Source organism: Penaeus chinensis, chromosome 19 (genome assembly GCF_019202785.1).
Source record: "Penaeus chinensis breed Huanghai No. 1 chromosome 19, ASM1920278v2, whole genome shotgun sequence".
NCBI lineage: Eukaryota > Metazoa > Arthropoda > Malacostraca > Decapoda > Penaeidae > Penaeus > Penaeus chinensis.
Genome location: NC_061837.1, coordinates 22,235,750 through 22,250,749, shown reverse-complemented (window position 1 = coordinate 22,250,749; position 15,000 = coordinate 22,235,750). Strand labels below are relative to the sequence as shown.

Below are 15,000 nucleotides of genomic sequence, written 5' to 3'. Positions count from 1 at the left end.
TTTCCCTCCCACTCCCTCTCACTCACTCACATCCCCCCCCCCCCTATCTCCTTCTCTGCCACCCTCACCCTTCCCCTCCCACAAAAGCCATTTCCACGCCACAGTCAGCGTTCGAGACCAGAGGAGGCGGGGCAATCACACACACGCGCACCCAGCCCGACGCGTATTTAACACTGGGATCAAAGGAAACCGACCGACTCAAGGGGCAGCAGGACGTCTGGCCCCGGGGCAATCAGCTGGAATTATGCTTTTCTGCAAGGCATCTTTGCTTGGGCATGAAGGAGACACAACGAAATACAAACACGTGTGGAGGCTTGGCGTGTTTTGCCATGCGTAAATGTTCAGTATTATGTGCATTATGGATGGAAGAAAACCTCGTTGGATTGAATAAAATTGGGTAAAACTTGGATTGAATAAAATTGGGTAAAACTATTTCCAAATTTTATAGAATAATGTTCAGTTATAATTTCGAATATATTACTTCGACATAATACCTATTACCAAGAGGAAAAGAAGTCGAAAGAAAATACACACAAAGAAATCGAGAAAAATCTTCTTAATCTTCTTTAGTTAACGCTCTACCTGGTCTCCGTTTTCTATGACAGTTTTCCTAAACCGAAAACTTCGATTCCGTTCAGACAACAAAAAAAAAGGCGGTGCAAATACATAGAGATATTTTATATAACTTTTCTCGCGCATCTTGTAAAAACTGCAACGAGAATAAACACAAGGGATGGAAAAATAAAAAACTAAACAAACATAAACAATAATAACAGCAACATCGACACCACCACTCACAACAATAATTATTAAGAACACAATATCACCCTGACTCTGATTCATGACAGCGTGGCCGTACATTATTTATCAATGCATACGTTTCCGAACAGGATATCTACATAAATATGCAAGAATGTCGTTATCCGGCGCCCCCTCATCCATACCCTATTTCCTACATATTTGTTCGCCCGCTCTCTACTATTCCGCCCCCCCCCCCCCCCCGCCCCATCATCTCTCCCTGCTTTCCCCCTGCCTTTCTCTTTTTCTCTTTTTCCCTTTTTCTATTTGAGTTGCGTCTTTCTATCCCTCCGAGAGCGCGGGCGGCGGCGAGGAGTGGGCGGTGGGAGGGAGGCGGCGGCAAGTCTGGCCGGCGGGGGGGCGGGGGGAGAGTATCCGTCGCCGTCAACGCCATATAAGGGCCGCCCTCCTCACTCACAGCTTCACTCGCACTAATATCCTACCTCCTCCTGCCCTTCCATTAAACCTTCCCGTCCCGCCACACTCCGGCCGGCGCCTCGGGGGGAACGGGCCCTCCGACCCTTTCCCACAGGGGAGCGGCGGCGCCCGGCGACAGGGAGGGCACCCCCTCGCCCCTGCCCCTGTGACTCACGTAACACCCGCGCCACCCATCAGCGGCGTGACGTCACCCGAGCTTTCGTGGGAAGTGATTCCGAGGAGTTATTCGTCAATATCAAGACTGCAGGTCGGTGACGCAGGGGAGAAAGATTCGTGACGGCGCTTCCTTCGATGGGCACGGGCCTGGCAGCGAGGGCGGGGCACTGCGGGCAAGGAGGTTGGGCCGATATCGAGGCATGACACCGAAGGCTGCGATTAAAAGCTTTTTGCTCGTGAAGCACAGACCGGGATGAGCAAATTGGAATAAAATGGACGTCTCATAAAGCCCGAACATACCAACATACAGAATCCAGCGGGGAGCATAAAAAAAAAAAAAAGTCTGCGAAAGGATAGGGAGGAAATGCCATGCGGTGAGGCGACCCCAATACACGGCGTTGTGTCACTTCGGGGTATCTCAACCATGAGGCCATGGGCGTGACTATCTGCGAGTAAGTGACGTCCTCGTCCTTCTCCTCGTTACCTTTTGGGTCTCTCTAATGACGTGGCCACTTCAACCACTTGCAGCAAAACCACGTCAAGAAGAAACATCAAACTAGACATCACGAGCTTCGACCAAACACAAGAGGTCCTTCACGCGAATTGCCTGGAACGTCGACAACCAAAACACATGAAGCACAGACCAAGCTGCTCGCTGAGTAATAGCGTTCAAGTCCAATATTTAGGTCACGCACGGTCTCAAGGTCAGCGCGGGAGAGAGAAGCCCCGAACGGGATGGAATGTTGTTCGCTCTCTAGTCGAAAGGAAATGAGATAACAGACTGATATTCATGGAGTCACTGAGTCATTCTTCTGTGCTAATAAAAAATCATGATGAAACCTCAACCAAACAAAGGAAAATGCGAGTAAGCAAGATTAGGTGGAGAGTGAGTCAACCAAACTTCAGCAGCGATGTGTTGTACAAGTCAAGAACTGCAGTAAATGAGACATTAACTCATGGCGAGAACTCCTGACACGATAGCGTGCCAATCAGGGGAGTGCAGCGGGAGGGCAGACGCGCAGGAGAGGCCAGGCGAGGTCGTGGGGTGTGCCTGAAGCCAAGGTCCGTAAACCTGCGTCTCGCCATGGCCAAGGACGCAACGGGTGCTTTATGGAAATTAGAGGCCACAGAAATACGTACAAACGGCTTGCTTATTCCTGACTGGTGGGGCAAAGGCACCTGCCTCGCCTCGCCCCGTCTTCACCAACGCAACAAAAGAGGGCAACACTCAAAACAGGTTCATCCACTCTGTTCTCAGGTAAAGAGAGCGCCAGTTCTCCTGGTTATCGAACTGATCGACGGGAAGTCACGAGGCACCAGCGTGGCAATGAATGGACGACAGCGACAGAAAACCCAAAACTGCGCACCTCGGCACCCCAGCGTAAGCCGTGTTCCATGGGGGTAGGCGCATAGCAGGTGCCTGGAGGACCCTGGGTACGCAAGGCGTCGACCCGAGTGGGAGAACCCTCAGGCGGCCGGAGTCTGGTAATGAATAATTACCTGTACATTCTCGCAGATTTTCCACTGTCAATCTTCTAGGGATATTTGCATTCCCGCCACGAACTACACAAAGCAAATGGGAGAATATATGAATGATTAGTGCATAATTACGCATAACAGCCGGGAGTACTTATAAACTCCACGCACTCATGACAACGCCCTTTGCCCAACCACGAACCTCGCTGCCTCTTCCTCCTTCTAAAGTTACTGCGCTTGTTTTCCTACATTGAGCCATGCCAACACTCGCTGTCGTCTCGTTTATCAGAATTACAAGTGTGTGTGTGTGTGTGTGTGTGTGTGTGTGTGTGTGTGTGTGTGTGTGTGTGTGTGTGTGTGTGTGTGTGTGTGTGTGTGTGTGTGTATGTGTATGTGTGTGTGTGTGTGAGAGAGAGAGAGAGAGAGAAAGAGAAAGAGAAAGAGAAAGAGAAAGAGAAGAGAGAAGAGAAAGAGAAAGAGAAAGAGAAAGAGAAAGAGAAAGAGAAAGAGAAAGAGAAAGAGAGAGAGGGGGGGGTAGAGAGAGGGATAGAGAGAGGGGTAGGGAGAGAGAGAAAAGGAGTGAAGAGAGAGGAGAGAGAGGAGCGAGGAGGGCTAGGAGAAAGGGGAGAGAGAGGAGGGAGGGGAGGGGGAGGGGGAGGGGGAGGGGGAGGGGGAGGGGGAGGGAGGAGGGAGGAGAGAGGGAAGGAGGAGGGAGGAGAGAGGGAAGGAGGAGGAAAGGAGGGAGGGAGGGAGGGAGGGAGGGAGGGAGGGAGGGAGGGAGAGAGGGAAGGAGGAGGAAAGGAGGAAGGAGGGAGGGAGGGAGGGAGGGAGGGAGGGAGGGAGGGAGAGAGGGAAGGAGGAGGAAAGGAGGAGAGAGAGAAATGCATTTCTTTCAACATACTATCGGTGCGAGCTTTGTCACCTGAGACGTGCGAGCACTCGGAATGGGGTCGTGGCGGACGTCGGACAGTGGGTCCAGTCCAGGGGGCGTCGCGACGGGTCACACTTACCTTCGCATCGCTGTTTTCGGCATTGATGTTGAGCGACGGGAAGAGCACGTCGAGCGGGCTGTTGGCGTGGCCGATGGTGAGGGCGACACCGCTGTTGATCCTGACGAGGGAGGAGCGGGGGGGCGTAGAGCGGGCGGGAGACGACCGGGCCGGGGACGTGCGGGCAGGGGAGGAGCGGGGAGGCGAGGCCCTTGCGGGAGAGGTTCTGGGAGGAGAGAATCTGGGCGGCGTGATTCGGGTGATGGTGGGCGGCTCCTCGTCCTCCTCCAGGATGCTAGTGTCATAGAGCGACAGGCGGCGCGACCCAAGCAGAGCCTCCACGTCCAAGGAATCGCGGCGGAACCCGGCTTTAACGGCCACCACTGGGTCCTGCGGGTTTTCGCTCACATCTTTTGAGAGGCGCCGCCCGTCGGCCGCAGCTGAAGTGCCTGCAGAGGGTCGCCTTAACGGGGCAGTGCTGCTGCCGAGCTCGCGCCGGGGAGAGGCTCGCGGGGAGCCCACCTCCCGGCGGGGCGAGGCCCTCGGCGACCCCACCTCCCGGCGGGGCGAGGCCCTCGGCGACCCCAAGTCCCTCCTCGGAGATGTCCTGTTTCCGAGTCCTCCATTTAAGCTACTGCGCCTGTCGCCAGCGCTGGCACTACTGCGTCGGTCGCCGGCACCGGTGCCATTAGCGATGGAGCCATTGGCACTTCCCCGGCGAGAGGCGGGCGTGGTGGCGCTTAGGCTGCCACGCCGCTCGCCCAGGGTGCTCGAGCTCCCCCGCCGGTCGCTTGGGCCGCCTGTGCTCCCGCGCCGGTCGCCGGCGCCGTTGAGGCTGTTCCGGCGGTCCGTCAGGTTGTTGTAACTGCCGCGGCGGTCCGTCGCGGAGGCAAGGCTCCCGCGCCGCTCCGTCCCGCCGTTGAGGCTAGCGCGACGGTCGGCCAGGTTGCTGGTGCTGGCGCGCCTGTCGCCTGCGCCGGGAGTGCTGCCTCTTCTCTCCCCCAGGCTGCCCCTCCGGTCGCCGGCGCTCAGTCTGCGGTCCCCAATGCTGCCACGACGCTCGCCCGCGGCGCCCTTCTTGTGCTCGCTGCAGCCGGAGGAGTCGATGTAGGAGTGCCTCCTGATGTAGTCCTCCTCCTGCTTGGCCTTTATGTCCGTGAAGAGGGCGTCGAGGCGGGCGAGGACCAGGTCCTGCGAGGAGACGGGTTCGTGCTTCATGCCCAAGGTGGAGTCCGAGGTGCGGAAGCGGGCATGCCGGACCAGGCGATACTCGGGCTCAGGGGAGCTCTGTTTGCCGCTCACGGGCATCCTCGCGGCCGAGGAATCAGCGGTGCACAAAGCGGTACTCACTCGGAAGGAGCTGCTGCAGCTGGGAACAACATACAGGGGTCAAGAACAGGAGGCTTCTCTCTCGTCCTATACAGATCTCCACTCAGCTAATTCATCACGGCGGCCTCCCTCTTATATGAAGGGTTAATTGTGCGAGAGAGAGAGAGAGAGAGAGAGAGAGAGAGAGAGAGAGAGAGAGAGAGAGAGAGAGAGAGAGAGAGAGAGAGAGAGAGAGAGAGAGAGAGAGAGAGAGAGAGAGAGAGGAGAGAGAGAGAGGGGCAGGCCGACCCGTGTGTGACAAGGCCGACGCGACAATCTTACTACATCAGCTAAACCGGTAAGACAGGCCCATGCGGGACTCGAACGCCGTTTCCTGTTCATCTCGCGTCATCCTGCCGCAGGAAGCGGAGGCCCAGAGCGACTTAACGGCACTGCGCCGACGGCCGCCTTACGAGGCACGTAAGTCCTACTCATTTTAAGGCGCGTCGAAGTCGTTAGGAAGCGAGAGAGAGAGCACAGGCCGGGTCACCGGAGGCCGTTTACATTCAGAATGGCATGCGGGGGAATCCTACCCTCAGAAGGGGAGAACTTTAAAAACACCTTGATCGAGTGGGAATCCAGCTCCCTAACTACAACTGTAACTCCGAAACAACGACCCACCCCCCGCATGCGAACCCCCCCCCCACTCCCTTGAATCGCCAGGCCTCCCATGACTCCTCCAGGATGGGCGGTCGATGGGCGGGAGGGTGGGCGGCGCTTCCCTTGCCCTGGGATCTTAAAACCAAGCCGAGCTGCGTCTCTTAGAAAATGGGCGTGACCTTCGCAAGGCCGAAAGTGAATGGCTTTTGCAGGTCGGTACAGCAGGCCCGCCATCAAACTGTCGCAGCATTTTTTATTATTGCTATTATTATTATTTATTTATATATGAAAAAAAAAATATATTTATTTATTTACTGCGGGGGTCGTTAATATCATACAAAACAGGACTGATAAACGAATAGGACTGATAAAAACAAACCGTGTTACTTCAGCTACGATGGTTTATATGAGGCGGAAAACTTATTCTGGGGGACGGGACCTGAATAACCCCAAAATAATTTATCAGCTACCTATATATATTTTTTTTTGTTGAAGTAGTCTCGGTATCATAAAACACAAAGCAGACTTCATGATAAACTAATACTGATAAAAAATAAATCATACCATCTTCATCAGTTGCGATGGTACATAATAAACAAAACATATTTTGGGGTCTGGATAATATCATAAAACACGAAGCAGTATTAATGATGAACTAATACGCCTAACTAATAATTAAAAAACGTACAATTTATTTCAACCGCGACAGTATATGAAAACAAAAACAAAAAAACAAAAACATGAGTGACGTTAAAAGCACAACACAGATAAGACGCGAGAAGTGACGTCACGGCGTAAGTGTTCCTCTGAGGGCCGGCGCGTGACTCACAACGGGGCTCGGAGGTGGCACCAGACAGGCACTCAGGTCCTAAACGAAGGGCCAGCGAAGGCCACTACACCCTCCACTCAAAGGGGCAACTATTAACCCCACGTTAAAATCCCAATCTAAATGGGTGCCTTCTACGCAGAGGGCAACGCACCCATTCTGATTTCCTAGCCGACGGGAAATCGCTTCACCCCCGCTATTACGCATTCGCATCTGATTAATATTCTTTGCCTTCTCTGGATTTCTCCTCTTTGATTCCGAGGGTAAATTCAGGCTCGGAGTTACAATGTGTCACTTAGTCGCAGGATGTGGCCATGATTAGCACGGGTTTTTCAAGTCAACATCGGAAAATAAACACAAGTCATCTTTCCGTTTCACGCGTGGCACTGGTCCCCACTTGGAATCCAGTGCCACGGGCAGGCACACGGCACACAGTTTCTCAACACAACACCTTTTTCTTGCGCAAGGGAAGGAAGCGGCAGTTGTGGTCATCCGATTATGATGACCACACTATCACACCTCAACGTTTTCGAGAACCTTCCCTTCTGTAATCACAAACAACAAACGCACGAAAACACCACAAGCAACGATGGCAGTGACAGAACAGGGCAGCCCAAGGAGCGCGGAAGGGTCTGCCTGGGTGCCCTGGGTGAAGCCACTGCCACCGCCGCGCCGCGCAGCTCTCACAACCACACTCGTCGCTTACCAGCACTACACTGCCCGCTCGCAGCCCCTCACATCCCTAATAAGCCTCTTCTCTCGCACGTGTGTGTGCCACCCTCATGCCCACATCGCCCCGCACTCGACCGCTTCTGCCGATGTACTTCTGCCTCTCGGACGCATGGATTCCTGCGGTCTTCAGGCAGGTTTTCATCAAAATATTTACTTAGAGAACGACAAAAGGAGCGCGGTGTTCCGAGCGTGTCAGGCAATACCCGAGCTCGAAGTCCCCCTTCCCCTACAGAAACAGGCAAACACCTCCACTAGGGCAAGCTGTGACTCGTGTAAACCTCCGGGTAAAGCTACATTATACAGCTTATAAATGATCATTAATCACACAAGTAATGTCACGGCCAATCTGATGGATTAAAATTGGGCTTTGTTCACGACCCACAGCACAGAAAACGGTATCTTCGCAGAGAGAGATACGACGGGGAATGAGTGGGAGAGTCCCGGGCATACAGAAGACAGCGAAGGATTCATGAGGTGGGCATCTCGTCGCCGATCACTCACCACACACTACCCACAGGCCACAACCCACTCCCCTCTGTGCCCACAGCCTCCTACTCTCCGAGGCTCAGCCCTCACCCACAGTCTATCGAAAGTTCCAGAGAAATTACTAATATCTCACAGGTGTCTATATGAATAAAAACTTGTGAAGCTGCTTCCTGATTTACGGCAGATCACCCTGCGTGCAAGGAAAATATCACAAAGAGGACCAACAAACTTGGTATTGCAGACTCAACAGAAGGCGACAAAAATAAAAAAAAAAATAATAAAAAAAAAGCAGTTTTCCAGGTCTGCGGAGGCTGTGCATCTGGGTTTTCGTCGTCAGCACATAAAAAAACTTTAAATGCAAGGTTAAAGGCCCTCCCCCTGTCCCTGCAAAGTCGTATTCGTTGGGAATACTAATTATCCGTAGACACTGAACACACACACATCCGCCATCGCAACCGCCAACAACAACAACAACGACAACGACACAACAACAACAACAACAACAACAACAACAACAACAACAACAACAAGGCCAAGAACAACCACAACAACGACAACAACAGCAACAACTAACAAGTGTTTACTGCATGCCTCCCCCCCCCCCCCTCCCACGTGACAGGAGCGGGACAGCACAAAGGCCAAGACACCACAAATACACATAATACACATAAAGCTGACGTAGGGGGAGCGGACTGGCTGGAGTGGCACTTCCAAATATGGTCTACTTGTGGTCAACGGCTTTGGCGGTTGGAGGAGGAGGAAGAGCAGGAGGAGGAGGCAAACATGGAGAGGAAAACAACAACAGTCAACTAGCCTTTGACTCTCTCTTTGTGATCCTGGTGTTTTGTTATAGATCTACGCCCACGTTCTTTTTTTTTTTTTTTTTTTTTTTTTTTTGCGCTGCATCCTTAAAATTCCGCTCATCATGCTTGTTCGTTGTTTTCCTTTAGGACTTGCAGAAAACAAGAGGAAATTCATCTCGTTTCGTCGCCGTCCCTGAGCTTCCCTCCCGTGTTCTCTTCTCCAGCTGTTTCTACCCCTTCAGAAGACAGTTGCGCGCCCTCTCTGCCTCCTCCTCTCTCCTCTCCTCTCTCCTCTCTCCTCTCTCCTTTCGCCTCTCCCCTCCCCCCTCCCCGCCCGTAGCCGCGCAAAACCTCTTCGAAACCAAGGTCTATAGAAGCGCTTATATAGACCCTGTTCGAAGCTGCTCCTCTACACCCTCACGGCCTCACAGCACGCGTCCCTTCCCCGCCCTCGCCCCGCTCTTCTCTTCATCCGCCCTTCCTCTTCCCTTTCCCCGCTTCCTCTCGTTCGTTAGCAATCATCTCAACGAACGGATATGGCGTCACGCACCCCCCCCCCCCCCCTTCATCTCCGCTAGCATTGAGCAATCCCTTTTAGACCGCTCTGCAGCTCGAGAAGCTCTTTAATCCGCTCCACGTGAGGTGATCAGCACACTCCGCCTACTTCCCCTGCATTGCAATGCATCCGACGAAAGAGCAACCGCAACATATTTGCAAAGATGCAACATCTCCGGTAAACAACAACATACTAGGCATTACCTTTCACCTCTCCCGCCCTCTCTCTCTCTCTCTCTCTCTCTCTCTCTCTCTCTCTCTCTCTCTCTCTCTCTCTCTCTCTCTCTCTCTCTCTCTCTCTCTCTCTCTCTATATATATATATATATATATATATATAGTTATATTTATATTTATATTCATATTTATATATATATCAATCTATCAATCCATCTATTTGTATCTATCTATCTATCTATCTATCTATCTATCTATCTATCTATCTATCTATCTATCTATCGATCTATCTCTCTCTCTCCCCCTCTCCCAAGCGTCGGTTTCACTAACGATACAAACGCGCTCCTGGCTGCGTCGCCACGCCCCTCCCCCCGCCGCTGTCCGCCCGCCCACGCCAAGGACAGTATCCTACAGCGGCCCCTTTCCTCCGGCAGTTTGTTAGGGCCGAAGCCGCGGCGGCGTGGGACGTCGCGGCGTGAGAAAGCAATAAGGAGGCGGCGTGTGCCAAGTATGGCCCTCAGTGACTCATAACTCCCGCCGCTCGCCCGGACTACGCCCGACACCTGCCCGCCCAGCGCCTTCTCGAGGGCCACTCGCGCCGCGACGCCCTCCTCCAACCTACGTCCTCTGGGTGAGGGCGGGTGAGGGCGACGGAGGCCGACAGAAGGTGGCGGAGAGGAAGAAGGTGCTAACAGGTCTATTGGCAAGAACGGTGACGATGATGGTGAAAAGAAGGCGCAGGCTGAGAAGAGGGAGGGGGGAGGAGACGTGGGGGAGGAGAGGGGACTGCAGAAGGAAAATGCGACAACGCAGGGGGAAGAGGAAGAGAAGGAGGAGGAGGAGGAGAGAAGGAGGAAGAGGAGACACAAGGAGAAGGAGGGGGAGAAGAGAAAAGGAGGAGGAGGAGGAGAAGAAGGAGAGAGAAGGAGGAGGTGGAGGATCAAGAGGAGAGGTGGGAGTTGAAGGGGGAGACGGATCCTGCGACGGTAGGGGGGGGGGGGGTCCGGACCCGGGTGGTGTCACCTTTCAAAATGGCTTTGTGATCATATTCGGATAAACTACATAAATAAGCTCTGGTATACCCCTCGTGTGTGCTAGTTTTTACTTCCTCGGTTACGGTTGGCGCAAATAAAAAGCCCCGGACACGATCGCCGTCAGGATAGGGCGTCCCTGAATGGGAACAATTAGCATTTGATGCAACTGCGCGTGATTGAAGACCCCATCCACTTTCCTGGCATCACCCCCGGACCTGCTTTTCCGCCTCCTGCCTTAACGAGACGTGAGCCTCCGCGACACCCTTTCCTCCCCGCGCCCCGACGAGAGAAGGGAAAGCGCTCCTCGCCCTCCCCCCTCCTCCCTCGCAGCGCCCCGGGACACGAGGAGGGCCGTGGCGAGTGTGCCCCGTCCGAGCGCCTAACGAGCCATACCCCGCCCACCCGCCCGCCCTCCTCCACGCCCCCCTCGACGGAACACCAAAACGCACACACGTGGAGCGCGGTGACTCACACGCTGCCCCGGCCATCCCTCGCGCCCAACACGTCACCGAGTTTTTGCGGGATAACCTCTTTCGTCTCCGCCTCCTCCTTGCCTCATCCCCTCCCTCCGCTTCCCTCCTCGCCTCACCCCTTCCCTCCGCCTCCCTCCTCGCCTCATCCCCTCCCTCCTTGTCCCATCCGCTCCCTCCGCCTCCCTCACCTCAACCCTTCCCTCCACCTCCCTCCTTACCTCCCCCTCCGCCTCCCTCCTTGCTTCATCTAGCTCCCTCCTTGCCTCATCCTCCCTCCTTGTCTCATCTGTTCCCTCCGCCTCCCTCCTTGTCTCATCCCCTCCCTTCGCCTCGCTCCTCGCCTCATCCTCCGCTTCCCTCCTTACCTTAACCCGCTTCCTCCTTGCCTCCTCCTCCCTCCTTGTCTCATCTGTTCCCTCCTCCTCCCTCCTTACCTCCCCCCTCTGCCCGCCCATCCGCTCAACCTGCACCTCAAAGGCCACGCACATCCCGCGGCGACACCACCATTAATCTGGCTGCAACCTTAGGGTCGTCCGCGAGGCTGCCTCCACCTGGCGCTAGGTCGGCACGTGAGCACAAATGACCCCCCCCCCCGAATTTCCCCCCCTTAGGCTCGGCACTGAAGCTTATTACAGAACAAGTATCGCACCGCACCGAGGCGTCTACTCTAATCGCGCGACGTCGCGGTGGTCGAGGCGACGAACAATTCAGCGTGAAATCGAAACCAAAAACAGAAAACTGCGTCGCACGAACTCCTCCTCGCGGTTCTGTTGGTCTGTATCGGGGAATCCCACTATCATTCCACACACACGCGCGCGCACGCACACGCACACGCACACGCACACACAGACGAGAGAGAGAGAGAGAGAGAGAGAGAGAGAGAGAGAGAGAGAGAGAGAGAGAGAGAGAGAGAGAGAGAGAGAGAGAGAGAGAGAGAGAGAGAGAGAGAGAGAGAGAGAGCGAATGGCTATTTCCATTGCCTCTCGTCGGCCAGGATCCCCCCTGAGAACCGAGCGAGGCGGCTGGGCGGAGCATGGATCGCGCCCACGAAGACGCCGCCAAAGCTACCCGGGTCACGGCATGACCTCTCGCGCGCCCAGCAACCAAGTGACCCAAATAAGTGCCGATTTGCCTATCATCAGAGCCATTGCAGTGAAAGTGTGCGAGTTCATTCCGCCTCCGGGAAGTCTTACCGATACACTTTCCGGTCGGCCATCACGCGGCCAAGCCACGCCCGATCGCGTCCGCACGCACGCCCCTTGTCACTCAAAGCTGAAATACTATCTGCAATCCCTTTTTTAATGAAACGAAAGAGAGAAAGGGAGGGAGGGAAGGAGGGAGGAAGGGAAGAAGAGATAAAGAGATAGAGAGAAAAGAAGAGAGGAAGAAAGAGAAAGAGATCGACAGACAGAGAGTACGAAGTTATCTATCCCAGAAGCCGGGAACAGCCGTGATACTCTCGAGCGATTACGATCCGGCGCTCCGAAATGGCTCTTGTGACCGTGAGGGACGAGGAAGCGATCTCGGTGTCATTTCCAATCCTCACCTGGAGGGGTGGGGGGGAGGGGGAGGGGAGGGGGAGGAGGAGGAGGAGGAGGAGGAGGAGGAGGAGGAGGAGGAGGAGGAGGAGGAGGAGGAGGAGGAGGAGGAGGAGGAGGAGAAGGAGGACGAGGAGGACGAGGAGGAGGAGGCGAAGGAAAGATCAATATAAACATTTAATTCGGTACTTACAGTCAGTCTTCTGAAATAAGATAAAACCAGAACATTCATAAATAAATGGACATATTTACAACGAATGAACACGCGCAGAAACACACAGGCCCCATCTCCCGAAAACAAAGCAACTCAAACTCTAATTCAAAGGTAAATGCAAAATTCCCTCCCGCCCGTCACTCGTCCGCGCTTTGCCCCCCACACGATCTACAGCCGAGTTGAAATATCCCGACATTCGAATCCTCCAATTCTGTCCAGGCGTCGCACCTGTCGCAAGCAAAAGCAGTTCTTAAAAGGAGAGAACCAGGTCTCTTAAAAAAAAAAAAACGTTTCTCCACAAGACATCCCCTCCACATGACAAGGTCCTCCCTCGGCCGCGACGACGTAAACATAAGCATTAAGGAAAACCCTCGCGTGGTGCCTGAGGGTGGGCATGATGAGGAGGGGAAGGGAGGGGAAGGGAGGGGAAGGGAGGGGAAGGGAGGGGAAGGGGGGGAAGGGGGGGAAGGGGAGGGAAGGAGGGGAAGGGGGGAGGGGGAAGGGGAGGGAAGGAGGGGAATGGGGGATGGGACGAGGCAAGTGGCAAATCATACGTCATGAGATGGACTGGGTTCAGCAGCGGTACGTATCCACTACCACCTCCACCTTCGCCTCCACCTTCGCCTCCACCTCCACCCGCTGACCATGGCATACCTGCAGAGCCTCCGCCGCCGCCGCCGCCCGAGGAGCCGCCCGTGCCCCGTCACCCGAGACCTTGCGGGCGGTACGGCGATCGAGAGGCGCTGACGGGCGAAGGGTATGCGGAAGGAAGTCGCCGGCGTATCCGCGTTCCCTCGACGCCCGCCACGTGATCGTCATTATGTGTAAATGCTTACATAAATATGCAATGTGCACTCGCTTATGGGCAACATTGGGTAATTCAAAACCTGGTATGTGTGTGTGGGGGGAGGGGGGGCGGAGAGAGAGAGAGAAGAAAGAGGAGAGAGAGAGAGAGAGAGAGAGAGAGAGAGAGAGAGAGAGAGAGAGAGAGAGAGAGAGAGAGAGAGAGAGAGAGAGAGAGAGAGAGAGAGAGAGAGCAAATCCTCTCCCATCCTCCGCGCGCCCCAAAAGGCACCGCCTGGCGCGCCCGGCGTTCCTCGAGCCGCCGTGGCATTCGCCCTGCCCGGCCGCCGATTGGACCGAGGACATGCGCCGTGGGAAAGCCTCCACGCCCTCGAAGCTCGCGCACTCACTCCCGACTCCTAGATCCTTCGAGAAGCGTATCGCGACCCAACGAAGCCTTGCAATGGTCTAGAGTCGGCTCGTGCCACCAGGGCCTGGCGGCGACCTCGAGCCTCTTCCTGAGACCTAAGCCACCCCACCCCACCCCCTCAGACGCCTACGCCTTATCTGTGAACCAAGCGAGGTGAGCCGAGGTGAGCCGAGGCGCCCCCCGCCCTCCCGCCCGCCCGCTCTCCCTCGCTCCAGGCAGCATGACTTCATCCCCGGTAAAAAGCTCAGAGGATGCCGCCATAATTACATTAATTGCCGGCGTCGTACCCGGCACCGGAGACCCCGCGCCGCTGCCTCGCCCCTTGGCCGGAGATCGAGGGAAAGCTGCGATCTCGGGGCGTCCTTGTGGAGGGAAGAGAGGGGCTTGAGGGAAAGGGAGGGAGAGGGGCGGAGGCGGAAGAGAGGGGGTTGAGGGAAAGGGAGGGAGAGGGGCGGAGGCGGAAGAGAAGGGGGTGAGGGAAAGAGAGGGAGAGGGACGGTGGAAATAAACGGTGGAGGGAAGAGAGGGAGGAGCAGGAGGTGAGATAAAGAGAGGGAGACTGACGGACGAAATAACCAGTGGAGGGAGGTGATGGAGAAGAGGGGGGTGAGGGAAAGAGAGGGAGAGGGACGGAGGAAATAAACGGCACAGGAAGATCGGAGGAAAGGGTCGGCGGGGAGGCATCCAGGGCAGCCAGAGGGAATCAAGCGGCAGGCCAAGCAGAGCGTCGAGCAGACCGGAGAGGCCAGGTGACTCAGGTCCCCCAGGTGCGGGATCAGTCACTCCCGCTGACACTCAACTGCGTGATATTATCAACCCGCGGCTTCGTCTACGTTCCTCTTAAGGCCCGACTTGCGGATCTGGAGCAAAGGGATTTCCGCTTCGCTCTCAGGCGCAAGTCGCGCTGCGCGGGTCTGGGAAGTCAAAACAATAATCCCACGATATCATAAAAGAGACACAGACTTTGCAAACGGAAACTATAGCTAATCAATATAACGAAAAAAAAACTCAACGAAGCACATCAATCCGCTACGCATTACGCCGAAAATATGAAAATCTCAGAGGCACTCATAATCCAAACCCAATTAAGAGACCCAAACACTGCGTACAGGATGGCAGCGAGAGG

General features: G+C 55.0%; 1 protein-coding gene across 7 annotated transcripts in view; it reads right to left on the bottom strand.

Annotated features, from left to right (window-relative positions):
- Nucleotides 1-15,000, bottom strand: part of LOC125035287 (WD repeat-containing protein 47-like) — a 97,741-nt gene that overhangs the window by 25,775 nt on the left and 56,966 nt on the right. The window contains exons 1-2 of one of the 7 annotated variants that reach the window (XM_047627570.1): nt 7,339-7,356; nt 3,879-5,226 (exon numbers count right to left, since the gene is read on the bottom strand). The exons of 4 other annotated variants lie outside the window; for them this stretch is intronic. In XM_047627570.1, coding sequence (XP_047483526.1) covers nt 3,879-5,165 — 1,287 coding nt within the window. In that variant the 5' untranslated portion in view covers nt 5,166-5,226; nt 7,339-7,356. Of the gene's footprint in view, nt 1-3,878; nt 5,845-7,221; nt 7,240-7,338; nt 7,357-15,000 lie in introns of those variants that run through there. 2 more of the 7 variants (XM_047627571.1, XM_047627572.1) reach the window with 2 other exon arrangements.